Source organism: Leptomonas pyrrhocoris (genome assembly GCF_001293395.1).
Source record: "Leptomonas pyrrhocoris isolate H10 chromosome Unknown, whole genome shotgun sequence".
NCBI lineage: Eukaryota > Euglenozoa > Kinetoplastea > Trypanosomatida > Trypanosomatidae > Leptomonas > Leptomonas pyrrhocoris.
Genome location: NW_015438388.1, coordinates 64,020 through 90,124, shown reverse-complemented (window position 1 = coordinate 90,124; position 26,105 = coordinate 64,020). Strand labels below are relative to the sequence as shown.

General features: G+C 56.2%; 8 protein-coding genes and 1 non-coding gene across 21 annotated transcripts; all 9 read right to left on the bottom strand.

Moving 5' to 3' along the window:
- Positions 1 to 534: 534 nt before the first annotated feature.
- Positions 535 to 5,580, bottom strand: ABB37_09502 (hypothetical protein; the record flags this gene model as incomplete). Of its 4 annotated transcripts, none has more annotated exons than XM_015809001.1 (1): positions 535 to 5,580. In XM_015809001.1, the coding sequence occupies exon 1, from the start codon at positions 4,171 to 4,173 to the stop codon at positions 535 to 537; it is 3,639 nt and encodes a 1,212-aa protein (XP_015652321.1). In that variant the 5' UTR covers positions 4,174 to 5,580. The 4 variants fall into 4 exon arrangements, with proteins under 4 accessions (XP_015652321.1, XP_015652322.1, XP_015652323.1 ...); XM_015809002.1 differs by having other exon boundaries at positions 535 to 5,475; XM_015809003.1 differs by having other exon boundaries at positions 535 to 5,467.
- Positions 5,581 to 6,033: 453 nt separating this feature from the next.
- ABB37_09592 lies at positions 6,034 to 6,107 on the bottom strand. The gene has a single exon. It is a non-coding gene; the product is annotated as a tRNA-Val (tRNA).
- Positions 6,108 to 6,339: 232 nt separating this feature from the next.
- ABB37_09501 (hypothetical protein) lies at positions 6,340 to 7,457 on the bottom strand (the record flags this gene model as incomplete). Of its 2 annotated transcripts, none has more annotated exons than XM_015808999.1 (1): positions 6,340 to 7,457. In XM_015808999.1, the coding sequence occupies exon 1, from the start codon at positions 7,225 to 7,227 to the stop codon at positions 6,340 to 6,342; it is 888 nt and encodes a 295-aa protein (XP_015652319.1). In that variant the 5' UTR covers positions 7,228 to 7,457. The 2 variants fall into 2 exon arrangements, with proteins under 2 accessions (XP_015652319.1, XP_015652320.1); XM_015809000.1 differs by having other exon boundaries at positions 6,340 to 7,386.
- Positions 7,458 to 7,798: 341 nt separating this feature from the next.
- On the bottom strand, positions 7,799 to 9,187 carry ABB37_09500 (hypothetical protein; the record flags this gene model as incomplete). Of its 2 annotated transcripts, none has more annotated exons than XM_015808997.1 (1): positions 7,799 to 9,187. In XM_015808997.1, the coding sequence occupies exon 1, from the start codon at positions 9,134 to 9,136 to the stop codon at positions 7,799 to 7,801; it is 1,338 nt and encodes a 445-aa protein (XP_015652317.1). In that variant the 5' UTR covers positions 9,137 to 9,187. The 2 variants fall into 2 exon arrangements, with proteins under 2 accessions (XP_015652317.1, XP_015652318.1); XM_015808998.1 differs by having other exon boundaries at positions 7,799 to 9,184.
- A 645-nt stretch (positions 9,188 to 9,832) lies between these two features.
- Positions 9,833 to 13,056, bottom strand: ABB37_09499 (putative mitochondrial Atp-dependent zinc metallopeptidase; the record flags this gene model as incomplete). 2 transcript variants are annotated; one of them, XM_015808995.1, is made up of 1 exon in its annotated part: positions 9,833 to 13,056. In XM_015808995.1, the coding sequence occupies exon 1, from the start codon at positions 12,833 to 12,835 to the stop codon at positions 9,833 to 9,835; it is 3,003 nt and encodes a 1,000-aa protein (XP_015652315.1). In that variant the 5' UTR covers positions 12,836 to 13,056. The 2 variants fall into 2 exon arrangements, with proteins under 2 accessions (XP_015652315.1, XP_015652316.1); XM_015808996.1 differs by having other exon boundaries at positions 9,833 to 13,038.
- A 1,944-nt stretch (positions 13,057 to 15,000) lies between these two features.
- On the bottom strand, positions 15,001 to 16,913 carry ABB37_09498 (hypothetical protein; the record flags this gene model as incomplete). 3 transcript variants are annotated; one of them, XM_015808992.1, is made up of 1 exon in its annotated part: positions 15,001 to 16,913. In XM_015808992.1, the coding sequence occupies exon 1, from the start codon at positions 16,279 to 16,281 to the stop codon at positions 15,001 to 15,003; it is 1,281 nt and encodes a 426-aa protein (XP_015652312.1). In that variant the 5' UTR covers positions 16,282 to 16,913. The 3 variants fall into 3 exon arrangements, with proteins under 3 accessions (XP_015652312.1, XP_015652313.1, XP_015652314.1); XM_015808993.1 differs by having other exon boundaries at positions 15,001 to 16,908; XM_015808994.1 differs by having other exon boundaries at positions 15,001 to 16,615.
- Positions 16,914 to 18,222: 1,309 nt separating this feature from the next.
- Positions 18,223 to 21,383, bottom strand: ABB37_09497 (hypothetical protein; the record flags this gene model as incomplete). 3 transcript variants are annotated; one of them, XM_015808989.1, is made up of 1 exon in its annotated part: positions 18,223 to 21,383. In XM_015808989.1, exon 1 carries the CDS (start codon positions 20,086 to 20,088, stop codon positions 18,223 to 18,225), a length of 1,866 nt encoding a protein of 621 aa, XP_015652309.1. In that variant the 5' UTR covers positions 20,089 to 21,383. The 3 variants fall into 3 exon arrangements, with proteins under 3 accessions (XP_015652309.1, XP_015652310.1, XP_015652311.1); XM_015808990.1 differs by having other exon boundaries at positions 18,223 to 21,035; XM_015808991.1 differs by having other exon boundaries at positions 18,223 to 20,491.
- An 803-nt stretch (positions 21,384 to 22,186) lies between these two features.
- ABB37_09496 (hypothetical protein) lies at positions 22,187 to 23,739 on the bottom strand (the record flags this gene model as incomplete). Of its 3 annotated transcripts, none has more annotated exons than XM_015808986.1 (1): positions 22,187 to 23,739. In XM_015808986.1, the coding sequence occupies exon 1, from the start codon at positions 23,507 to 23,509 to the stop codon at positions 22,187 to 22,189; it is 1,323 nt and encodes a 440-aa protein (XP_015652306.1). In that variant the 5' UTR covers positions 23,510 to 23,739. The 3 variants fall into 3 exon arrangements, with proteins under 3 accessions (XP_015652306.1, XP_015652307.1, XP_015652308.1); XM_015808987.1 differs by having other exon boundaries at positions 22,187 to 23,711; XM_015808988.1 differs by having other exon boundaries at positions 22,187 to 23,549.
- A 1,010-nt stretch (positions 23,740 to 24,749) lies between these two features.
- On the bottom strand, positions 24,750 to 25,487 carry ABB37_09495 (hypothetical protein; the record flags this gene model as incomplete). The annotated part of the gene is made up of 1 exon (XM_015808985.1): positions 24,750 to 25,487. Exon 1 carries the CDS (start codon positions 25,350 to 25,352, stop codon positions 24,750 to 24,752), a length of 603 nt encoding a protein of 200 aa, XP_015652305.1. The 5' UTR covers positions 25,353 to 25,487.
- Between the last annotated feature and the right edge of the window lie 618 nt (positions 25,488 to 26,105).

Below are 26,105 nucleotides of genomic sequence, written 5' to 3'. Positions count from 1 at the left end.
CCTGCGAAGAAAGGCGGTGGGGAGGCATGCGTAGTCTCTAAAGACACTACGCGTTCATCACTATCATCGCATGAAGAGGTGCGAGTCAATGCAAGCAACACCAAAGGAGCATGTCAGCTGCCGCATTGCTGCGTCCGTACCAAAGCATGAATATAGATACACGTTTGAATGTATACGCCCAACACGTAGTAGAACCAATCGAAAAACAAAACAGCAACAGAGAATTAGGCGAGCCACGTAACACACCCCGGTCAGTAGTTGTATAAATAACCACGCCGTCTTTGGACCATTACCAACAATAACAACAACAAGAAGACCCATGAGGAAACGACGTGAAAGCGGCGCGTTGCACCGTCATCGTAGTACGGCAAACCAGAAGCTTCCACACAGGCGAATAAAAGAGAGAGAGAGTAAGAAAGCAGCACTGAACGAAGGAGATTCACAACAGGGGAATCTTAATAAAGTAAGTAAATGCAACCACAGTTCTAAAACAACAACAACCAAAAAAACATACACATATGTGTTCACATGCTTCTATGAATCCAAAAGTGCAAAGTACTGCTGCACCACCTCCCGCCACTGCTCTCGCGGTGAGTCCATCTCGTGCTCGGCGTTGTCGACCGCGGCGTACAGCACCATGCACAGAGTCGGGAAGTCCAGCAGAGGAATGCGACCAGCTGAGGCAACAGGGATGACGACGTTCACCGCAAAGGACAGGAGCAGAAGTCGGTGCGTCAGCGCGAGCAGCTCCGCCTGCGCCGCGGGGGTGAGCCCAGCGCCATCGGCCGCGAGAACCTGCGAAAGACCGCCACTGCCATTGGGTGTGTCGTCCCCCGCCCCTCGCCCACCGTCCCACGCGGAGGAGTACTGCTGACGACTCTCCATGGCAGACACCAGCAGCGTGGCGACGGGTGTGGCCTTCCCGGCCAGCAGCGACCTCCGCGTCTCCTCAATTGCGGCCAGCTCCCCCTCAAACAGTCGGCTGAGAGAGGGCAGGAAGTCCAGCACAAGACTGCCTTGGTGCTTTAAATCCATCACGTCGAACACCTCACGCATTACGCGACTGCGCCGCACCGCCTTCTTCGGGAGGAGCGCCGAGAGCTTCGCCGAGAGAGGAGCGCGCCGACGCGTTGTGAGTGCCGACGAAGAGAAGGCGCGATCGTCGCGTGCGGTCAGCGACAAGGGATGGTCGTGTGCGTTGCCTCGGCTGCGCAGCAGCGCCGAAGCGGGGGAGAAGTGGCGGTAGCTCTGCGGGGACAGGGTGACATCCGTCGAGTTCAAGAGGAAGTCACGACTGGAGTTCTTCGCTTGCTCTGCCTCTGCCTGGACCCGCACCAGATCCATAAAGCGGTCCACCTGCGCCGCCGTCAGACGCGATCCATTCACAAAATACAGGTCCACCGGCTGGGTGTTGTCCTGGTAGGGTAAGGTTCTGTCTGCTTTTGAAGAAGCTGCAGCACTGCGAGGAGGCCACAGCACGCCCAACATGTCAGCCACAGAAGCCGCCGCAGTTGTGTGCAGCAGGGTATGCCTGGAGGCACCGGAGGATACCGCTGTTGGCGTAGGTCGAGCAGTTGCACGACGCGACCGGCTTGGGTCTTTAAGGGAAGCTGCAGTCGGCTGCAACCGAGAAGAGGCGTGGGGCTGACGCGCAGACGACGCTACAAGCTCACTCAGTTGTTTCATGTAGCGAGCGTTGGCTGGTTGTGGTGGCTGCTGCTTCTCTTGTCGCCGGGCGGAGAGGGGGCGGGACTGAGGGGAGGTCTTTCTCGACCTTTCCGTTGCCGATGGCGACAGAGAGTGCGTGCCGCTCCTCGCAGACTCCATGCTCCGCTGATCGTGCACCAACGATGCGTGAGCAGAGGGTGCTCGCTTCATGTCGCTGTAACCCGGTCCGGTCTTTGTCCATCCCGGTAGCGATGCAAGGGCGAGCGCGGTGGGCTTCGGGTCACCGCCGCGGCGGCTGTTGGAGCCAGAGGCCGCCCCGAGTCCTTTGAGGGGGGAGTTCTCCAGCAGCGTGCGGTCCTGGCGGCGTGCGAGGGCAATGCGGTGGCGCAGCTGCGTCAGTTCGGCGCACTGCTGCTCGTTGAAGCGGCGCCACTTCTCTGTCTCTTGCGCCGCGGCTGCTGATGCGCCAGGATCGGTGCACTGCGACGGCGGCGATACCTCGCGATACAGCACACGGTCCGTCCGGGTTTCGTGCCGCGCGTGCTGCGTCAGCCCGTGGCGGTGGTACACGTTCTCCATCTCCTGATTCTCCAGGTAATCCTCGACGGAGTTGGAGTGGCTGGGCACGCCTCGCGGGGGCGGTGCTGCTTTCTGTGACGGCGGGGCGGATTTGCGGCCCTCGACGGAGGTGCGACGGTGACGGCCGGTGTGAGGCGGCTCGGGCGGGGAGTCGGTCGTGCCGGTGCTGCCGGCCTCCGTGAAGAGCTTCGCATTCGGCGAGGCGCCCTGCGAGTCGGACGTGGCGGACTCCTTAGAGCGACGCGTCTGTGGGCGCTGGAGGTTCAACACAGCGCTGGGGTCTCTCTTCTTCGGTAGGAGATGGCGGTCGGTGAGGGAGGAGGGGCGGCGGGGATTCCGCCGGGTATCATCGCTGTCTGCCGCGGCTTCCGTGGCAACGCCGGCGGCCTGTGCGGCGAGTGGAGTGGACACCGCAGACTTTTGGTACAACGGCGGGTGCGTGCTGGCGGACAGCTCGCGCTCGCCGTCTGCCACGTGTTGCGTGTTGACTCGTGACTTCGATGATGACGGCGGTGGCCCACTTTGGCGCTGTCGCTGCTGCCGTCGCTTCAGGTGATTTGTGACGACTGTTTTCTTCGTGGGCTGCGTGCTTGACGCACCACCGTCGCTGCCCATCTCCGGGTGACTCGTGGTAGGACTCGACCTCTGTGCCTTCGTCATTGCTAAGGTGGGGGGAGAGGGGTGCGACGGCAGCGGACCACAACTGGGAAGGCCGCCGTGGACAGCGGAAAGACTGCTTACACCGACACGAGAGGCTGACTGGTCTGGCAAGCTCTCGTTATCAGAGTTGTGCTCCGTCTCGAACTGAATGGACGGGCTGTTGGGGCGGGAGTTGCGGTAGCTCTGCGCAGACTGCGAGCGACGCACGTGGGAGTTGTAGTAGGGCGTCGCTAATGCCCCTCGTGACGGGCTCGCCGTGGCTTCTCTCGGCGCAGAAGCCTTCACGGCCGGGGAGTCCTCGGCGACCTCAAATGCGATGCTACTGGTGTCCGCCAACTCATGCATGCTGGTGTCAGCCGCAGATGCGGGTGGCGCTGCGGGCCGGTCTGACGTGGTGCAGGCGGCGGTACTGGGCGTGGTGGTCGCTCGTCGCTGGAGCGGAGAGATGGAAGGAGACTTCACGACCTGCTGTTGGTGCTGCTGCGGCTGAATCGCGTTGCACGAATCCTCTATTTGAAAGGCAATACTGTCGTTGCTCATCACGGAACTGCCACCTACGGGACCACAGGTAGTCGCGAGCGGGACGGGTGTTGGGGCGGAGCGCCCGCGGGCGGTGGCCGATTGCGGGTTCGGTGAGGCCGCCCCGAGTTGGTCACTGCCGAGGCTCTGATCGAACACGAAGCTGATGCTGTCGTTTGTGACTTGAGCCTTGCCGTTTGTCAAGGGAGAGTACCCGGCCAACGTCTTCTCCACCGGCGTCGAGCCGTGTCGATTCACGCGTGGTTTGGGCTGCGGTGAAGTCGATCGACTGCCCGGCTCGGAGTGGAACTGAATGGAGGAGACGCTTCCCGCACGTGACAGGCGCCGTGATGCGAAGGCGCCCCTGGTCGCAGGAGCGCCTGTCGCAGCATCCGCGGAGGTGAGGGCGCCGTGCTTCGGTGTGCCGCTCACGGAGTTGCTCTCCACGACGAAGTTGACGCTCTCGTTGTCGGACATCTCAGACGCGGCATCGTGCTTGCCCCTGGAAAACTTGCTCGTCACCTGCACAAACCCTGGACGCGGTAGATGGGCACTCTTGGTGGCAGCAGCGGGCGTCGATGACACGGCGTGGTGCAGCGGCGGCTTTGCAGGCGTGGATTTGAACGGCGCGGGACTTGGCGCTCCCGTAACGTGTGGACGAGGCACGTCTGCTGGCGGGACGCGCTTCGGTGTGGGCGAGACGTCGTCCTCCTCCATGAAGGCCAACGACTCGGTGTCGCTATACATGCTGATTATGCTTTGCTGCGGTTCTTTTTTAAATTAAAACAATCAAACCAAAAAAAAAAATAGTTACTTGGGTCTATGAACCGTATCTGTTCTACAAGAGGAGAGCTCCGTGAAGACAGGTTCTCATTAAATCGAAATAAACTGTTAGGAAAGCGCTTTTTTGAGGTGCAAAGAGTTGTGCCTGGCTGAGTAGACAAAAAAGTGGCGAATGCGGGTGTTTATTCGCACTGTAATAGAGAGAGGGTGTGAGGAGGAGCACGTACGCGGCAGGGAGAGCCTATCGAGCTTGAGTCTATGCTGAAGAGGGCCTTTGCTACCCAGACAAAAGAAATGGGTGTCTCTGTGCACGTACGTCGCCGCGCTTTGGATTCTCCGCCCTCAAAAAATAATAATAATAATCAATAACGAGAACACCGAAGAGAAAGAAGTTGCGTGGAAATCCAGCGGCACCAGAACACCGTCGGATTGTGCAGGCTCTTTCCTGCAGAGCTTACGTACGGGAGAGAGGAAATCACGCAGGCGAGGAATGCAAATGAGGAGAGAACAGTTACGCAGGAGAAGCGGGTCAGAGAAAGCAGACACTTCTTTGAAGAGGAATCAAAAACAAAAGAAAGACATGCTGAAGAGTCTTCGCAGTCCTTCAAAATCCAAAACCCGCTTCCTTCATCTGCTTAGTGAGAATCGAAGCGCCCTAGTAGGGACCAACACGCAGCGAGGTATGTTTACCTTGCTCTCTGTTTGATTAGCCACATTTGCTGAGGAAGAAAACAGAGATGACATACAACACCACAGCAGCAACAGAAAATTAAAGATAAAAAATACTTCAAAGCAAAACGCCCTCGCAGCCTTTTGGCAGCACACGCAGCAAAAGAACACGAACAGCGACAATAGATGGGCCTACAGAAATAATGCACATCGCACACCACCAAATCAGTAGCGGTAGTCTTTTCGTCGCGGGTCGTAGTTATTCACCGGCGCTTTATTCGGCGGGTAACCGGGACCACCGCTCGCGTAATTCGGTGCCGGCGGTGCACTCGGTTGCATCGGCGCGTACGGCTGCAACGGGGTCGGTTGGGGCGGCCAGGGAAGCGGGGGATAGGGACTGGTGCCGGGGCCAGCGTAGCAGCCTCCCTGCGGTGGCGGCGGGGCGGGTAGTTGGCGTAAGCGGCCGGCGCGTAGCAGCCTCCCTGTTGCATAGGCGGCTGCGGCTGGGGGTAGCATCCGTACGGTTGCTGCGGTGGCGGCGGTGCACCGTAAGGGTACGTTTGACCAGGAGACGGGTACGGGTACGGCTGCATGGCTCGAGAAGGGAACGCAAATACAAAAGATAAAGGGAGAGCGAAGAGAAGCCGACTTTTGTGGTCACACCGCCACTTACCGAGGCGTGAGCAGTGCCGTTAGATTTCTACAGGAGACGAAAAGTCAAAGCAAAAAAAAGGAAGGTGTCGAGGACGGCATAAAACACATGCTCACGGCAAGAGCGCAGTGGTCAATTACACACAATTTGCGGAAATAGTGGCTCACGGCACTCTTCCTAACGGCTTAATACAGCTCTTACACCACGATAACTGACGGGTATTGTGTTCTCAGCGCTCCGTTCACCAAGTGAGAAAGTGTGAGGCGCAATGCGGTGTAGATCACATCGGTTCATGCTCGAAATATTTCCAACAGCGCTGCTCTCAAATAGACATTGGAAATCCCCTAAAAAAATATACGAAACAAGCAACAAAGCACAAACAACTGCGCTGCACAACGCAAGTACTTTTCTTCTATTTTTACAAAGCTATTCTTCGCTAAGTGAATGATGGGCGCGGCGGTGGCTCATCTCGCGGGGTTTTTTGGTTGGGGGCAGGAAAAATGTACGCAGTTCGGGACTCGAACCCGAGACCTTCGCCGTGTTAAAGCGACGTCATAACCACCTAGACCAACCGCGCTTAACAATTTGGACAGTTTTTTGGAATAGTGATTAGTCGCAGTTCCACCACAGAGCCTCCCGTAGACGCCGCGCAGCTCTACATAAAAGAAAAAGGTGAAAGATCAAGAACCGTTACCAGGCACGAGCAATTCCCCTGAAGGGTTTACAAGGGCATGCATCGCACGACTCAGCAATTGAGGCACGTCAAACTGGAGAGGGAGAAGAGGAACGCAGAGGCCTCTTTCATACATTTAGTACTGGTAATACGGCTGCGGAGCATAGCCCTGCGGCGGCGGCTGTGCGTAGTACCCCTGCTGGCTCGGCTGTGGCGGCGGCGGGGCTTGCGAGTAATACCCCTGCGGCGGTGGCGGAGGTGCCTGCTGGTAGTAGCCGGGCTGCGGCTGCTGCACGTATTGTGGCTGCTGCACGTACTGCACCTGCGGTGGCGGCTGCTGAACGTATTGCGGCTGCTGAACGTACTGAACCTGCTGTGGGGGCTGAGGGGCGTACTGCACCGGCTGGGCGGCGTACTGGACAGGCTGGGCGGCTGGCGCCTGTTGCACGTACTGAACTTGCGGCTGTTGCGGAGGTGCCTGCTGGACGGCAACAACGGGGGGCTGCGCATACACTTGCGGCTGTGGCTGCTGCGGCGGACCCGACGGCGGTGGAGCCGTCTTCTGCCCCGGCCGCCACGTCCCGTCCTCGATGGCGCGCTTCACCGGGTCGCGGGTGATGTCGGACGTGACCATCCACTGCTCCTCCGGCTTTGGGAGGGCGCCGAAGTCGACGGCGAGGACGCGCACGTGCAACTCCGCCTGCGTCTTGGACTTCTCCAGGATGTACCACTGGTCCTTCACGATACCCTTGGTGAGGCCACCGACGGAGAGGGTGTAGTAGCCCATAAGGTCGTCGTCGTAGGTACACTTGTTCCACACCTCCAGCCGGATCTGCGTGCTCATCTCGTCCGCGATGTTGAAGCGGAACGTCTCCTCCCACTCGGGGTTGAGGTTGTTCTTCACCACCTGCGTTTTGTACTTTTTGTCGCCGGTCGTGAGGCGCACAAAGGGGTCGGGGAGGCCGACCAGCTGGCCATCGTGCAGCTTGCGCGCCGCACACACGGTGAGTTCAATCTTGCCCATTACAGCGCTGAAAGGGGGAAAAGAAGAAAAAACCTTTACTTTCTACGGTAAAATAATAATAAACACGAGGCGTTAGGAGAAGAGCGACAGCGCGGCTTTAGCAGAGTGGCTGCTACTTCGATTGCTTGAGAATAGCAAAATAGGAAGATACGACAATCTAGCAGAAACGAAAAGGAAGGCACGAGATAATTCGCGCACGTTGACGTTGGGAGAAGAGAAGATGAGGAGCTGAAAGACGAGGAAGTAAAAAAACAAAAACCACACACGAAGTAGCTGAATAGATAGCGCGTAGAAGAACAGCTCCTGCCAAATTGTCGCTTCCCGGCTGCATAAATGCCGCGCGGAGAGCCGTGAAGCTTCGTTGGTCGAAGAGACGGTCTTGTCGCTGCACTCTATGATGCAGCACAGTGCGGTTTGAGCGAGGCAATCATAATCATAAAGTTTGCGAATTCTTTTGCAGAACACGCTGACAATCGATGTAAGTTCAACGACGGTTAGAACAGAAGAACATCAAGGAGAACCGTCACTCTTGTTCCTTCTGCTGCGGCGGCCGTGGCAACGGTGGCCGTTATCAATGGAGCACCGCCGGCAGCACGCCTCCCCGCCACGCCGGGTTGCCCTCCCCCAATATGCCCTGCTCGCTCGAAGCCGGCAGCGCAGAGGAGCCCGTCGGGGACTGCAGCACCGCGCCCGCTGAAGGCGAAGGAAAGAGAGGAAAGACAGGGGGTAGATTGGCATTCCACGGCTCGCCCATCCCCACCACACCCGGCACTGGACGCACCGCCGGTCCTCCTTGCCCTGACATCGGCAGCACACCGAGAGGAGCTAACAAATTCGCCAGCACGGGATTGATGCTCCCCATCGACGAGACGTAGCTCGCGTTGAGCACCGCCGTTCGGCCGGTCTGGTCGTTCATCGCGAATGCGTACGGCAGTGTGTAGTTCCCTGCGGCTCCAGCGGACGACGTGCTGGCAGTTCCAGCCGGCAGCATCCACTCCGCGGCGACGGGCGAGAGTCCAACCGCCTGCACACGCAGCCGCAGACTGAGGCGGTGCCCGCTCCAGCCGTACAGGTTGCCCATGATGCTCGGTGCCTCTCTCGTCCGTAGCGGCACCACTCGCTCCGCGACGACGTCCAGCGGATGCAGTCCGTAGCCGCCGTGCAGGAGCTCCAGCGGGACGTGGTAGGTGTAGCGACCGAGGCAGTTTTCGGAGTTGGGTGTGCTGCGCCACAGCTCGAGATCAACGGCAGGGTGAAGGAAAGGCGAGTTGCTTGCGTTTGCCGCAGGCGAGTTCGTGCTCGTGTGTTGTTGGAATCCGCCTAGAGGCGGGGTAGAGTTCGGCGCAGGGGATTGTGGGCTGTAAGCCGAGGAGTGTTGCGCACTCACTCCTCCAGCACTGCTCATCGTAGCTGCTGCTGCTGCTGCCGCGGCTGCAGCGCCGGCAGTGGACATGGGCAGCACCGCGCTAAAGAGACCTTCACAACTGGCTACCGCCGGCACGGAAGGAAGAGATGGACGCGCTACGGGGGAGGAAGAGGAGTTCCCTCCCGCCGCTGACGCACCGTTTCTCTGTCCTTGCTGGGAAGGTATCGCCGTTGAGTCGGCTGTCACCGGTGACTCGTGGGGAAGCTCAAACCGGAAAAGCTCATTCCACACCCAGTCATTCTCGTCTTCCTCACCAACCATCGCGTCCATCAGGCGGCCTTTAGAGCTTGGGAACGATGGCGTGGACGGCCAGAGGCAGTTCGTGCGCCGCACCTCGTCACCGCAGCGGAGCACTACGTAGAGGCCGTCCACGTGAAAGCCGCTGTCCAGTCCGCTGGGCATGTTGCCGTATTGGATTTGCAGGTCGCACACGCGGATGTAGACGTACGCGGTACCTTCCGCCTCGCCGGTGTTGTTGTACATTCGCAAGTGAAAGGGTATCGAAGGAGCACAACGTAGAGGAAGAACTCTACTGTTGTGAAGAACCAGTGTATTAAGAATTATGTGAAAGTACGAGAGCAAAGAGGTGATGGAGAAGAAAAAGGAGTGAGGAAATGATTCATTTTCGTCGTGCAATTTAGCAGCGGTACTGCAAAAGATGTGAGCGAAGAGGCACGGAGCAGACATACGCCGTGGAGTTGATCAGCGCAGCACACGCAGTGAACAGAGACAAAAACAATGTCACGCAGAAGACGGTAAAGCATCGCGTGAAAGTCAAGCGTCAGGGTGACGGACAAATAGGCTCACACGCGACCAACCTTTCTTCCTCTTCTTCTTTGCATTCGTTTAACGCACCGCAATGACAGTAATAAATGTGTGGGCTGAAAGCTGTGTGCGACGGCAACAGATCTCACGCCTTAATCAGCCGCAAGAAAACAGAAACCCCCGCTTACTCACCCACCATGGTTCAGCTCTCTGTATCAGAACCCGTTTATGTGAAGAAACATCAATTAAACAGCACACAAGGCAACGAAATGACGTGGTAGTGTAGTTCAATGCTCCAAACCAACAACGTAGACACACACACACATACACATCTTCATACGATATATATATATATATATAATAACGAGAAGATACCAAACGACTTCTCATCAACTCAGACAAAGGTCATCTGTCCTAAACACCCTTCTTCTTGTCGGTTTGTCGCGTGCCGCGAGCACCGAGGTAGCGCACGACGTCGCTGTAGGTGAGCAGCTCGTGTTTCAGCAGGTGATCCGCCAGCTTTTTCATGTCTTCCTTGTGCTCCGTCAGCAGAGCCAGCGTGTCCGCGTACACCTCGTCCACCAGCGACTTCGCGCGGCGATCAAAATCGTTTGACTTGTTCACGCCGAACGGCTTCACCAGGCGCGTGCTGTTTGTCCCCGGTGCCGGGTACACCGAACCTGGCGAGAAGGACGACACATACTGGTACGCCATGCGACCCACCTTGCGCAGGTCATCTGAGGCACCAGTGGAGAGGTGCCGGAAGAAGATCTGCTCCGCCACCCGGCCGCCCAGCGTGACGCTGATCGAGTCACGGATCTCCTTCGCCGTGCGGGTGAAGTTCTCGTTGGGCAGATACTGCGCGTAGCCGAGCGCAGAGCCACCACGTGGCACAATCGACACCTTCATCAGGGGATCTGCACGATTGAGGAACCAGCCGGCGACGGCGTGACCGGCCTCGTGGTGCGCCACGACGTTCTTCTCGAAGTCGGACATGGCGCGGCTGCGGTGCTCGATCCCGGCGAGCACGCGGTCAATGGACCGCTCGAGGTGACTGATGTCGACGTGGTCAGCCCCTTCGCGCGCCGCCAAGATGGCGCCTTCGTTGCAGACGTTGGCGATGTCGGCCCCCACGAAGCCCGGGCAGAGGTTGCTCATGCGCTCCGCGTAGACGTCGATCATCGCGCGCTCTGCGTCTGACTTTTGCATCAGCAACGCGCGGAAGTCGAAGTCATGCGCGTCGTTCCTGTCGATGGCCGAGGATCCGTCGCCCCTTTCGCTGACGCCGTCCTTGTACTCCGTCTCGAAGGCCTGCTTTTCTGCTTCTACCTGAGAGAGAATAAGGCTGTTGCCCGTCGTGCTCTTCGGTGCATCAGCGGCGGACGCGGGCGACTCTGTCGCCTCCACCGCTTCGTTGGAGGGCTGCTCTTCTTTCTTCCCTTCTTTCTCCTCTTCCATCGTAGTCGCAGTGGTCTCCACTACTGTGGCAGCAGCTGCCGTGTCCACCGCGTTCTTCTCGGCCGACTTCTTGGCGTCGTCGCTGACCAGCTTCAGCTTGCTCAGGTGCACCTTGAAGATGTCGATTCGCTCCGCAATCACCGGTGTGTCGACGTGGATGATGCGATCGAAGCGGCCGGGGCGGATCAGCGCAGGATCGAGCGCCTCTTGCGGGACGTTGCTGGAGGCGAGCACCATCACATCGCCGCGCTTGCCGGTGCTGAAGCCGTCCAGCTGTGTCAGGAGCTCGTTGAGGGTTTGCTCCTGCTCCTGCTTCTCGCCGTGCCCTGCGCCTTGACGCTTGAGGCCGATGGCGTCGATCTCGTCAATATAGATAATGCACCGCTGCTTACGGGCCTCTTTAAACAGTTGCCGCACACGCAACGCCCCCATGCCCACGTAGAGCTCCACAAAGTCGGAGCCGATCGCAGGGATGAAGGCGACGCCGCTCTCCCCGGCCACCGCCTTCGCGAGGAGCGTCTTACCCGTACCGGGCGGTCCCAGCAGCATGGCGCCGGTGGGGATCTTAGCGCCCAGCCGTGTGTAGCGCGCCGGGTGGCGCAGGAAGTCCACAATTTCGGTAATTTCCTTCTTTGGCTCCTTCATGCCGGCGATGTCGCGAAAGCGAGTCGTCGAGGACTTCTCGACGCGGAAGACCATCTCCTTCACCTTCGTCTTGCCTTTCGTAGCCTCGACCGCGTAGCTCATGGACTTGCCGATGTACTGCGAGAGGAACATGACGAAGACCGGGAAGAAGACGAACGGCACCACCCACGCAAAAACACCGACGCCGACAAGGGCCGTCTCAGCGAGGGGGCTGCCCTTCATGGTGACGTCGAGGTCCTCGGGCTTGTCCGCGGCGGAGTGCTTATTCCTGAAGAAAGGTTCGGAGGACGTGTCGTCTTCTTCTTTGTTCGTCTTCTTGTCCTTCTGCGTCAGTGCGGCCGCTTGCTGCTGCTGTTCTTCCTGTACGGCCGTTGCACGCGCCGTGCGGTAGTGCGCCGCCAGTTCGTCGATGTGCCGCTGCGTGTCGTGGTCGTTGATGAGTCCCAGATACACCTTCGCCTCGTCCAGGTACACCTGCAGATAGTTCGTGTAGAGGGCCACCTCTTTGATTTCACCAGCGTGTCTGTTTAAGGACGCCCACCCAATGTGTTTTCCACTGGGCCGTGAGAGCTGGTACAGGGCGACGGTGATGGCGATCATGATGAGCACAAAGAGGCAGGTGCGGGGCACTATCCAGTCCTCCGGTTTTCCTTCGTCCTCATCTCCACCCTCCACCGGGTCGTTGTTGTTCTCGTTGCGGCCTCTGTTTCCTTTCTTGGCATTATTGTTCTTGTTATTGCCTCCGTCTCTGCTCAGCAGGCGACCGTCCTTTTCCTGTTGTGCGTTCGTGAGGCGCGAGTTTCGAACGAGGTGAGAGAAGGAGACCAGAGTAGCCCCTTTGCCTGCCGGGAGTTGCACGGCTGACTTGTGTGAGAAAATGCCAAGACGTGTGTAGAGGTGGTCGAGGTAGCGCACTCGACGCAGCAGCGCCAGCGCATTGGAGACGCGAGAGACAGAAGACGTAGAGGCATCCAAGACGTCCGCACAGACGCCCTTCTCCGCTGGCACGTGCGTGTAGCGCGACTGCAGGACGCTAGCGAAGTACCTCGGCGCCTCAGCCGACAGCGACCGTGTCGCGTTCCACCGCAGTGCCCACGACTTCGATGGAAGGTGCAGCACCGCTGTGGCTGCGGGTGCCACCGCTGGCCCTTCAGAGGCATTCGGCGAGGAAGACGTCGATGCCGCCTGTGCAAAGGAGGTGGCAGAGAAGCGGCTCATGGCGCGGCTGCTGTGGAGAATAGCGGGAGTGTGCTTCGACGCCGGCAGTCTCGCCGGCCACTGTGCACAACGCGCATTACAGCGACGGGAGAGCATCCTTGAATGACGCTGACAAACCGCCGAGGAGTAGAAGATGATCGAGTTATATTCCGCAACACGGTTTGAGTTACTTGTAAAAATGGAAAAGAGTGAAAAAGAAGAAGGAGTGTTGGCGACGTATTATGCGACCAGAATGGGGAGTACCTAGAAAAGCAATGTACACGTTGCGTCGATCTCCGCTGTTGCAGGTGGGTACTGCTGTGAAGCAGCGCGAAACTCACACACACAGGGACCGGTCACAATAGAAACAAGAAAGATAGAGAGAAAAGTATGTCACGAAATGAAGGGTGATAAGAGAAGAGATGGGAAAAGTCAATAGAAATACGGAGGACTCGTAGACCTGGGCCTAACGGACATGCATGTTGCAATTCCATTTGCGTAAATGCAGCTTTTACCGTTGCGTGCGAAACGAATACCTAGGAGACCGTGCCACGACAAAAGTGCGTTGCGGCAGCGACGAAAACACATGGACAACTGAAAGTAATGCAGATCCTTTTTCATTCCTAGTAAAACTGTTAACGAACAGACTACGGGAACGACAATGCAGACAGGAGTGTGCCATCACAGAAAAGAAAAGAAAAGAAAACCGAAACACACACACACACTTGAAGAAAACGTTCTACGTGTACGCTATACGTTTCCATACACGCAAAGCTGAGAACACCCCGGACTGAGCCGTCACGCACAGGAAGCGACGGGCTCTCCGGTGCGTAACGTAGAGCGCTGTGACCTACAACTTCACGGAAAGCACTCCCATTCATGTGGCATAACCCACAAAGAAGTTCTTGTTGCGACGCCGTGTGTGTATGGATGTGGGAAGACGAGCTGTTACGTTGTTTTTTTTTCTTTTCGTCAGAATCAGCCGTCATTCCACGGGGCGTACACAGCTGCGCTGCCTTGTTGTTCTGTTAACAGTAATGCAGAGGAAGAGAGACGGAGATGCACAGGTCTTGTTGGACTGCTTCTCTAGGGTCCACGGTGCAATAGTTGTGCTCCTCAGAAGAAAGTTTTTACAGAGAAATTAGAAAACAAAAGGGTTCGTTCGCAGAAAGCAATTTGTAAGAAGTTAACGATTTCTAGTGCTTTTGGGCTCCTATTCTTCTTCTTGTTTTACCTCTTCAGGAGAGAAGAGACCAACAACGATAACGGAGGTCTGGAATGTACTTCAGCGCACTCTGCTGTACCCACGCTAGCCGAGTGCTCAACATGCGTAAAACATGAAGAAGAAAACATGAGAAAGAAGCAACGTTGGTGCAATTGTTGGCCAGCCCTCCCGCCTCCGCATCCATTCCAAGAGGAAGAGAAAAAAGAAAAGCACAACGTACGAGGGGAACACGAAAAATACCGCAAAGGGAGAGAAAAACTGCAGAGGTCTTCCGACACTTGACCAGGAGGGGGGGGGGGGGGGATTCGGTAATCACGGAGAGAGGAACGGAAAACGCACTTCAAAATAAAACCAATTATTCACCATGCACTCTTCAGCGAATTGCACTGAAATAGCTGCAATGGGAAAACAAAAACAAAGCAAAACAACATTTCAATCTCTCTCGATTTTTTTTCTCTTTTACCAAAAGAATAGTTTTGTGCTTGTTTTCACCAAGTTACGGAATGTACGAAGTAAAGGTAAACGTAATGGTTCCTTTATATCTAAGCAAATATAAAAGAAACAGTACGTTGAAGCGATGCTTGCGCTGCATCGTGAAAGCCATCTTTATTATTTAAAACAAAAACAAAACGTGTACGCTCAGAGTGCGAAACACGCGAATTGAGTCGAAAACACAAAATGAAACTTGCAACACCGTCCGCCAGCGTGGAAGCGAGTGTTACTTGATGAGGGTGCAGCAAGTCGCTAGAAGTAGAAACAACGCGGCCAGCTTGTGGTGATGCTGCCCTTTATCCTGTGCATGCGGGACGTGAATACGGCAGATTTGCCTGAAAACGAACGCAAAACAAAAAACAGCAGCATCGGGGGAGGGGACGGGAAGAGAGAAGAATTAAGAGCAATAACTTCGACACGGAAATCAATAAGTTCAGAAAGCTGCTGGCAAGAAAATTGAATCCATAGAAAACACACACAGCATATAAAGAGAAGAAGCGACCCCGCACGCATCTCTGAACGCCCGCGTGGCGACGAATAAATCTTCACTTTCTAGCTTTTCGGTTTAGAGGCTCACCTGCTTCGTAAAGTCGTCGCTGAAGTCGGTGCCTATTTGGGTGCACAGCTCCGACATTGTGTACCACACATCGAACAGCACCTCCAGCGGACAGGAGGGAAGATGGGTGTTGGAGCTGCGTCGACTGGCGTGACCCGAGACAGTCTCCTTGCTGGGCGGCTCTGTCAGCCGGTGAGGCGTATGCCCGGACGCGGATGATGGCTTGCCAGTAAGCGCATAGTTGGCCGCGTCAAAGAGGGCAACGAGACCAACACCCTTCTTCGAGTCGTCCTGCAGCTGACGAAGCTGGCGGAGCACGCCGTCTGCCATGATCATCTCGTAGCAGGAACGGCGCGTCGTCATGCGAGGACGGGAGTTAATTAGCGTCGAGTCGAGCTGGGCAATGTTCTGAGTGCAGTCGGCCAGCATGGCCGCCATGGTGCCAGAAGAGACGGCTGACAGCGCCCCTGTGAGTACGGTGGCGGCCACGTTGAACTGGTGGATGGTGTCGTGCAGGAGATAGACGTAGGCAAAGAGGGCATCGCGAAGCTCCTCCACGGCACCGGCGGCCGCCGCGAAGTCGTCGCTCAGGGTCTTCAAGGAGGTGTGCCGCTTCTTTGGCGCCACGTGTGCGTCGGTCGACTTCAGAAGGTCCATGAGCGGTGACCGCTGCTTCGGTTTCTTGTAGCTCGACGTCCTCGACGGTGCGACAGCGCAGAAGTGTTCTGCGTGCAGCGGCGCCACCATCGGCGACTGCCCCGCCTGCCCCGACGACCACACCACTTCCTCCGCGCTCTTCTGCGCCGCGGTGTCCCACAGAGCGCAGAAGTCGCCCAGCGTGGCCACGGCGTACAGCAGGAAGCCCTCGTAGGCGGGTGCGAAGCGCGTGCACGCGAGCTGCTCCAGCTGCCGCGCGCTCCCCTGCACAGCCGCCGTGCTCTCCGCCGTCGCGCCCGCCGGCTGCTGCGCGCTCGCCACGCTGCGATAGAAGGTCGCCGCGCCGCGCTCCATCAGGCTCAGCCGGCTCGCGATTTTGTCCGCCACCGCCGCGTCGTACGCCTGCAGACTCGCCGCGGACAGCAGCCGCGCCACGTGCGTGTGGAACTGCGACAGCGACCAGGACAGCTGCCGGTACGACGCGGTGGCGGCCGGCGCTGCGCTCGCGCTGCTGCTGTCCGAGGAGATGTCCGAGGCGGCGGCGCTGGGCGAGGTGGAGAGGCGGGCCAGCGCCTCGGCGCAGCGCTCCACGGCCGCGCCGACGTCTTGGCACCGCGACAGGAGCAGCTGCATGCCCTCGTGTGCGCGCTGCAGCTGCACGCGGGTGTTCGCAAACGGCTTCTACGAGGTCCTGTGCGGCCGCCAGGAGAGCTGCCTCCGAGAGCATCTTGTTCCTCACCGACTGCGAGAGAGAAAGGTGGGGCTCGGGCGGCGAGGAGACGGCAGAACCGGCGGACATGGTGCCGATGAGAATCAAGGTGGAGGGGAGTTAAGGTGGAGTAGGAACTCAAGGCAGAGCGGCACGTCGGGTCCCAAGAAAAAAAAAGGACGGCGAAGAGTCAATGGAGAGACGAAAAAACTGCATGAAGACGACAATCAGAAAGACGCCGTTCTACGTTTCAGCACTAAAAAGACAAGGCAGTATTTATTCCGATGCGTTCGACAGATTTAATGAAAAAGAACGTTTTGTGTTTGTTATTAATGAAGACAAGTGCAAAGGGAGTGGAGGAAGAGAGAAAGAAACGAGCGTATTTTGGTGCGTGTGTGGAACAGCAGAGAAGGAGAGAGAGAGCAAGAGCTGGCAGCTGTCCTGTCCGAGTGTTACTCCGTCGTGTATACGCTGCTGAAAGGCACACCCAAAGAAGATAGCGTTTCACGGAGGCGGCGAAGTTGTATAATACGCGCAGAACGAAAATATCTTTACTGCGGAGAAGAAAACGAGGAGCGGCAAAGAGGAGAAGAAAGCAAAGAAGAGAAGGTGAGGAAGCGCAACGATTCAAAGTGAAAGGAGGTGGGGGGGGGGGAAGTTTTCAATGAGACATATGCACATACGCACTCAGGAGAGGGCGCGATGTGCGAAGGACAGAGAACACTTTCATCCACTCTGTTTTCATTATGATATTTTAAAAACTGCTGCATTGACGGTGAAATGCAGTACAGAGGCGTAGTGTTTGAGAAGGGCGGGTAGTCTGCTCTACTCCTTCGATTCGTGTAACCACTTCATAAGATCGAAATGGAAAAACATTGTTGCTGTGTACGAGCGAAGCGTCGGAAGAAAAAAGACGGAGGGGCCTGTCAATGATGAAAAAATATATATCAACAGCAAGTCACTTGAAAATGAAGAACAAAATGCAATCACGTGACGTACAAAAAAGAATAGCGTGTTCCCTGCCTCATAAAATGAGAGTGACAGGTACACCTACAATAAAGGCCACACACGTTGATGTTCTTTGATAGCATATATATAAATGAAGGGCAGACCCGTTTCAAGCAGCGTGTTATGTATTAGCAGTGTATATATTCGGAGTATCCTTCACCACGAGGTAGGGAAGAGAAGACAAAAATAGAACGTCAAGTACCTTTAAAAATAATTTGATAACAAAAAGAAACCGATTCACACTCCTCGCCTCGAGCCGAGGAGACAGCCGGTGAAAGCTGCTGCAGCAGCTTTCGCAGCACAGGCTCAGAGGGAGAGTTCATGGCCACGCGAAAATGACGGAGTTTGGTATTGATCGTGAAAGTAAAGGCACCAGAAGGAAATGTGTACTGAGAAAGGAGGTTTATTCGAGTAGGCGTAAAAAGCTACAAAGGAAAATGAGAAGAAGCAATACTATGTGCGTTGAGATGTATCCGGTGAACACACACCCACACACGTATGGCTTTGCATTGGCGTTCACAGACACGTTCCCGTTGATACCGGCGCTTCCGTTGCACACGGCAGAGAAGAAGTGAAGGATTGCAAACAGTTTGTCGCCACAGCGTTCGAGCTGCGGTGGACAGGACAAACAAAAGAAACCCTTCCTAGAAGATGAAGTTAATGTGTGACGGCAGAAACGGTAAGGCGCATTCGGGCATTCTTGCAGGTGAGAGCGATGCAGTCGTTTTCTCGCTCGCCGGTACATGCGCTAGCAAACTCCGAGAACGCAGAAAAGAGAAAAAGCCTCCAGTTTATTAAATGAGCCTACCAAGACGGAAGAGAGAGAGGGACAGAGGAGCAGCGCTGCGGTAGCACGTTCAGGCCTCGGGCGTGCCGCCCAGCGTCACGATGAAGTCGCTCACGGAGCTGCGAATGCACAGCAGCAGTTGATCATAAAACCGAATCATCTCCTCCGCCCCCCGCCCAAACACCTCCACCCGCAGCAGCTCAATCGAATCATTCGCCTTCGTCAGCCGAGCACTCCACTTCGCATAGGCGTCCTTATTCTTGGTGCCCGCGTACTTGTTCACGTGCGTTTCTGCATCCCGGGCAAGGCGCACGTACGTCTCCATCACCTCCAGGTTTTTGCGGTAGGTGAAGATCTCTTTCAGCACCGCCTGGAACTCGCGCTTGTGGCGTGCGTAGCGGGCAGTCGTCGATTCCGTCTCCACGCGGTCCATGTGCTTCTTGATGGCCGGCGGGATGGCGTAGCCGGCGCTGCGGGCGAGCCGCCTGCAGTAGCTGAGGTAGAGGCAGAAGGCGATCGCCAGCCGCTCCGTCGAGTTCGCGAGGCGGTCGAAGTAGTAGTAGCGGAACCAAAAGGGGAACTGCTGGTGCACGACGCCCGCCAAGGACGGGGCGACAGATTCCTCGGCGTGGGCCGCCGTCACGCCGCCATCCTCGTTCGGCCGCGTGGAGGACCGCGTTGAGGAGGACGGTTCCTTCGTTTTGCCCGCTGCCCCCTCCGCTCGCGATGACCCACCGGCGGGCCCCGACGTGCTGGAGAGCGACTCCGTCGGAACGCTGCTTCGTGTGGTTGTTGGGAGGCCGGTGTGTGACGCCTCCAGTGGTGCGACCGTCGACGCTGTTGGACTCTTTAGGAGAGCCGTCTGTGCTGGTGCCACCGCTGGTGCCGCGTGCGACGGCCCGCTCGGCACACCGGCGTCTTGAATACTCGGAACGTCGGTTATCGTGCTCATCGGGACTGACGGGTGCGTCTTTGCGTGTTCGGCTTCGTTCGCCGTCGGCGGAGCGGTGGCGTTGAGGAGGTTACTTTTGTGCCGCAGCTTCTGCTCTCGCGTCTTGTCGTCCTCCAGCCGGTGCTGTGCCTCTCGCTTCATCTCCTCCAGCGCTTCATGGGCCTCTAACACGTCCACTGTGAGCGCCACGCTGGGGATCCTCTGATGCGCCGCGTCGCCGTTGGTCGGAGTCGCGGCATCGGAGGTCCCTTGCTCGATGATGTTGGTGCCGACAAGCGTGGCCCTCAGCAGGCTGTTGCACAGGTCAATGTACTCCTGCAAGATGCGCTTGTACACGGCGGGAAAGCACTCCGTCAGGGCCTCCTGCAGGTCGCCTTTGTACTGTGCGAGTTCGACGTTTAGCGCGTCCTCCGCTTTGTGTGCGACCAGAAGCTTTTCGGCTTTCTTCTGCGATGCGTACTTCTTCACCTTCGGTTTCAGTGCGTGGAGCTGCGCCTCCTTCTTTTGAATAATGGCAGCGGTGTCGTAGACCTCGCCGAGCTGCCGTACCAGCTCTGTGGAGAGAACGGCGCTGAGGTTTTCCGCGCCGACGGCGTCGAAGGAGTCGGAGGTCACCTCCTGGGCCGTCTTGGACGACTTGACGGAGCTAGTCGAAATGCTCAAGCGCCGCGGCTGCTGTCCTGAAGAGAGTTCGGAGGCGGATGAGGCCGCCGCCAGGTAGTCCCCCGTGCTGTCCATCATGGAGAAGGTGTCGGACTGCTCCACGGTGCACTCCGACATGGTCGTGTTCGTGTCGATGATGTTCTGCAGAGAGGTGAAAATGGCCTGGTAGCGTGCCAGCTGCTGCGGCTCCGTCGTGAGGAGGCAGGTTTGGCTGAGGTTCTTCACGGCACCGCGCATGACGTGCTGGAGGTCGTGGCAGAAGTTGTTCGGCGCGCGAAAGGCGGAGTGCACGCTCTTGGCGTACTCGACAACGTAGGACATCAGCCGTGCAACGTAAGCAACTATGGAGAAGAAAAATATGTGAAGGTGCGTAAGCTCTGGGAAGAGCGTAAACACCAGAGAAAAAAAAAGTACGGAGAACGTACAAAAATATGTAAAAATCCTAAGTAATAGTATTGAAGAGAAGGAATAATAAAAGGGAAGGCAGCAAAGCTCTTTAAAAGGGAGTTTGCGGCAGTTGGCTGCGGCTTCCACCAAAAGTCCAGCAGGTTTCTCGCGTGATTACGACAGGATGGCGATGCAATGAACGTATCCTTCGCTTTTGCTGTATAGTGTGAGTGCGTGTGTATATGTGTGGGTACAGATGCCGTTGGTTGTGTGAAGTGTGCCTACGATTTATCACGTGAGCTGCGGCGGTGTTGTGCGATCCCCTTCGTCAACACCTCCGTGCGCGAAGCCGCCGTACACCAAAAAAGAAGGCAGAAAACTCATCAAAATGAAACAAGAAAAGGATGAAGAAGTGGGAGGCAATTACATCGGCACACGACACCGACTACTTCAAAGCATCACCAAACCTCGCCTAGCGGAGCAGTCGAATGAGCATAACACGCCAGCCGGTGGTGATACTTCCCTCTGTACAGATACTGCCCTCTCCAATTCAGAAGTTTTGTCCACACAAAAATGCACCTCAGGCTTCGTTCCTGCTTCTATCTTCCTTTCCATATCTCCTGCGATATCAGAAGGAAAAAGAAGTGCTGAGAAGCGGAAATACGCAAAACAGCAGAAAAAAGAAGGGCTGGCTCATCGATTCAGAAAGGCAGGCGATACGGCTTGTGGAGCTACGGAGAGACTCGAAATGCGAACTTACCACGCAAACGCGAAGCAGAAAAAAAACACCCGCTACAGTGGACGTGAAAGAGGGTTTCACAGAGGTGAACAGGGAAAAGCAAGAATCGATAATAACAGAAGAGAGAAGTAACGAAGAATCTTTTGGTAAGAATAGAAGAATCGAGAGGTGCAAAGAGTCCGAGAGAGATGCATTGGCTGAGACCTGATTCCACCCTCCAAACTCGCGATGGACTTCCAACATATTATCTATTCACCCCGCGCAGCGTCCCGCTGCCAAACTTACTCCCTACAACGTCAGGGGACGATGGTGCACTGGACTTGGCGATTTCCTCCTTTTCCATTTTTTCTAATAGGTAGCACTACTAACGAAGTGGCAAACAAGGGTAGTTGAATTGGTTAAACCCAAGGATCCCTGTCGTGCTGGGCAACCACGGGGGTGGGTGGGTGGAAAAGAAAAAACTCAAAAGTTGTGTGAGAACTTTGATTCTGCAAGTCCGAAAGATAAGGCGAAGGAGAAGAGCGAGGAAGAGTAGTAGAGGTAGAAATCATGTCATCAGCAAACGTCGGAGCCGTTGCTCCTCATCCTCCTCGTATCATTCTTACTCTTTTCATCATTCCATTCTTTTCGTAAACTACCAAAAAAAACTGGTAAAGCTGACATAGGATATCCTAAACATTCGACCACAAACATTCCTAAAGTATAATGCAACTGCACTTGCAATGAAACCAGGTATAACCAAAAAAAAAAACAACCGTACAGAGCAAAGAGAGCAAAGGAGAGGGGCTCCACTGTGACCACACACGCACGTGCGAAACAAAGGGGGGGGGTTGAAGAGAAAAAGGCAAGACACTGTTCTTGAAAGCATGAAAAAACACGCGCAGGGGAGAAAGACATAAAAAAAAAGAAGAAGGAAAAACAACTCAGTTTCATGGTGCACATGAGGAGCCAACTTAAGTTAGGACAACGGGTTCCGCCACTTTCGCTTCGACGGGTGTCCCGCACGCAACGAAGCGACCACTGTAAAAGTAAAACAACCTCTCCATACTATTTGTTTTCGTTAAGATAGAAATGGAGAGAGAGAGAGTGCAGTACATTTACGTGAAAAAGGGGGGAGAGAGTACTGTCGCAGCATCAACAAAGTGTCGTTCTCTGCCACGACACTTCTCAGAAAGAAGAATTCGCTGCACAGGACGGCAAAGGCAGAAACGGAAAAAAGAAGGGGGAGCAATGCGTAGCGAACAGAACGTGTGCTTTCTCCACGTGAGCCGTATTCCGTTACTCTTTTTCTTTCTAAATGCCCACCTCTTTTGAGACCTCACTGGCGGCGTCGCTTCCAAGCCGCACAAAGACATCCACCATTTGGAACCACGCTCCATACAGCACCTTCATCGGGCTCACCGTGCAATCACCCGAGCACTCGGACTGGCTGACAGTGACAAAACCGTCACCAATGCGCATTCTTGCCACCATTTTTGCTGCCATGTTAAACGCGCCCGTGCCGCGATCAGCGACGTCTTTGTGACCTCTCCCACGGAACAAATGACCGAGTCGCAAGCCGCCTTTCGTGTCGTCCTGCAGCTGGCGCAGCGGCACCGTCACGCGCTCCTGCAGCAGCGTCTCGTAACACGACCGTCGCGTCTGCCACCGCGCATTCAAGGCGGCCAACATCTTTTCCAGCTTCTGGACACGGAGAGCCGCCTCGTGAACCTTACTGACCTCAGAAGCTGGCAGGGCGCCGCTTAACACCGCCAGAAGTGCCAACGAGGAAAGGCTGAACTCATGAACGGTGCCTTGTAGGAGCCGCACGAATTCAAAGAAGGCGTCGCACATCTCCTCGACAGCGCCGATGGCAGCAGCGAAGCACGCACTCGCCCTATCCGTCGTCGCAGACTGTCCCGTCGTCTGCTTACTGCTGGATGTCTTCGACGGTGCGACAGCGCAGAAGTGTTCTGCGTGCAGCGGCGCCACCATCGGCGACTGCCCCGCCTGCCCCGACGACCACACCACTTCCTCCGCGCTCTTCTGCGCCGCGGTGTCCCACAGAGCGCAGAAGTCGCCCAGCGTGGCCACGGCGTACAGCAGGAAGCCCTCGTAGGCGGGTGCGAAGCGCGTGCACGCGAGCTGCTCCAGCTGCCGCGCGCTCCCCTGCACAGCCGCCGTGCTCTCCGCCGTCGCGCCCGCCGGCTGCTGCGCGCTCGCCACGCTGCGATAGAAGGTCGCCGCGCCGCGCTCCATCAGGCTCAGCCGGCTCGCGATTTTGTCCGCCACCGCCGCGTCGTACGCCTGCAGACTCGCCGCGGACAGCAGCCGCGCCACGTGCGTGTGGAACTGCGACAGCGACCAGGACAGCTGCCGGTACGACGCGGTGGCGGCCGGCGCTGCGCTCGCGCTGCTGCTGTCCGAGGAGATGTCCGAGGCGGCGGCGCTGGGCGAGGTGGAGAGGCGGGCCAGCGCCTCGGCGCAGCGCTCCACGGCCGCGCCGACGTCTTGGCACCGCGACAGGAGCAGCTGCATGCCCTCGTGTGCGCGCTGCAGCTGCACGCGGGTGTTAGAGAGAGCAACGGTTAACTGCTCAACCGCTCCCACGGTGGCATCGGACAGAGTGTACTCCATGATTATGGGTCTGAGGAAAATAGGGCTTCTTCGAGGTCCTTATTTGGAATAAGGGAGAGATCAAAGAAAGGGAAAAACAGATGAGGGAGGGAAACTATTCGGCAAAATATTTGTGAGTTAGGTGAGCGAATCGAGTGGGTGGTGCGACACAGAAAGGAGTCGTCCAATGCGTCCCACTTACGCTTCTCTCTTGTAGAGTTCTGCAGCGCACCACAGAAAAATAAGACACTGATAGAATTGTGGAAATGGAGAGGGGACGCAAAGCAGGGGAGAGAGAAGTTGGTCGCATGGAGAAGTCAGTACGTGACACCGAAGAAACCATATCAGTGGCTTCGTGAGGCTGCTCACGGTCCCTGTTAGAGATCGCGGCACCACTATACTGTTGTGTGTAAGTACGCTTTAAGGATTTGCGGAGAAATACAGGGGGTTCGAAGAGAACCAGGACGTTGGGGGTAGTACCCTTCAGATCTAGCTGTTGTATTTGAAGTGACTCGTAGTAACGCGTTACAAGCGAGATCCAATCGCACAGAGAATTGGTATTAGAAAAAAGAAGACCAAGACAACACAAAAACGAATGATGGCCGGAAAGGAGGAGAATTTATTGGAAAATAAGTGAGAAGAGGAAGGGTGGGGGGGGGGCGGGTCACAGTAAGTCCGCTTCTGCTGATAAAGGAAAAGAAAAAATATCACAAATGAAAAAGGAAGATAGGCGAAAACACTAGCGCGAAGATGCGAAATTCCGGCTAAACAACAGCATCAAAAGTGTTCTTCCTGGGAGGGGAAGAACAGAGCAAGAGCTACGACACCAAAGAAGAGAAAAGAAAGGAGCGTGAGGCGACAGTCGTAAAGAATATTAATCTGAATGCGTCCAACACGCGAGGCGCAAACAAACAAACCACGTACACCGCACGATACGTTGCAGTCGAAGACGCCGAAATAGCCGCTGTGGTGGTGGGCAGTGGAGACCGAAGAAAGCAAGAATAACACAAAGATAACACCGCAGGAAGGGGGGGGGGAAGGAATGTTCTAGGAAAACGATACACACAATTAGGCACCATGCGGGCTGATGGCGACGTCAAACGTACTCATTACAGAACAACAAAAAAACCGATACATTGGAATAAAAGAAGCTCTCGTACACGAAATGGGTTCGTTTTTCTCTGTCAACTGTCGGAAGTCGCAGTCGGGAGAAGAGACGAAGTTCAATGAAAAAAAAGTATCATCTCGTGCGCGCTAGCGTCTACGTGACTCGTGCTACCTGACCGTTCTGCCTTTTCGGAACACTGTATCGGCGGCGCTGATGGGATGAGGAAGAGGATAAAATGGATCGAACGGTGCGCCACCGTGGGCGTGGAGTCGGGTGCACATCCGCATCCGCAGCTGCCGTCCGGCGTTCGTTCAGGTGATCTTCTCTTATCACCGCTGGTGAGTTATTGCTTAACGGTGCAGTGACTCGACCCTCGTCTGCGTTGGCGGCCCGTCGTTGCGATGGCGGCGCAGACTCACCGGATGGCACCGATGGCGGTGGCGGTGGAAGATGCCACAGCACTTCGTTTACCTCATCATCGCTCCCGTAGTTCTCACACACCTGCGGCGGCGGTGAAGTCTTCGCTGGTTTTCGCCTCATTGGGATCTGTGAAGGGGCAGGCGGGCTGAGGGGTGCCCGATGTTCCTTCACGGCATCGGCGCTGGTGGGGCTGCATGCTGTCGTCCACACATTGAACCCATCCGTTATGGTGAGTGAGGAGAGGAGGGACAGCCGCTCCGTCGAGTCCTCAGTTGCGCAGCAAGGCGACGCAGCGCAGGCGGGGTGGTAGTGCACGGAGGAGGTGCTGTCTTCCATTGCACAGAAAGAAAGCAAGAGAAAGGTGCTAACCTTCGCTGCGTGGGGAGGTAGAAAAATGCGGATCAGCGAGGAGGCGCAGTCCCTTCGGACATTTAGTCGTCGAAAGCGTTGGGAGGCCGCTCGGCATAAACTGAAGACCACGAAAGAAACAAAGAAACAAAGAAGTAAAAGACGGAAGCTGAGTAGATGCGGAAATCTAACAGAAAGAGAGAGAGAGGGCAGAACACTCCATCATCGAGGCGCTCGCCACACCCCAAACACACCGCAACGTCCTCGACAGACGATGCAGCTACGAAAGAGAAACGAAGGCGGTAGATGTTTCCCTCGAGGACTTATGCAGTAGAGGAATTGCGTCACTTTTTTTGTTTCCTTGGGGTTTTCGTGTGTGTGTTTGGGTACGTGTTGCTGAGTGCACGACATCGAAGAAGAATGCTCTGATCTGAGTTTGTTTTCTTCGTAACCAACACCTCGCCTGCGGTCCGTCAACGCAACGGAGGTAAACAAACAAACAGAGAAGAAAACAAGCAATTGACGTTGGCGTCCTTTTTCTTCTTTGCTTTGGCTGCGCATGGACGTGGATCGGAGAGATACGTTGCACAGCATTCATGAACACGGTGGTCCGGCTTTCCGCTGTGCAAGAGAGAGAGAAGCCGACATACCTACATCAAGTGGTGCTTGGGTGGAGGGGTAAAGGCTAAAGCACCATCGTCGGTCGCAGCCTGGTTGCGTGTGCCCTCGTTAGCCGCTGTG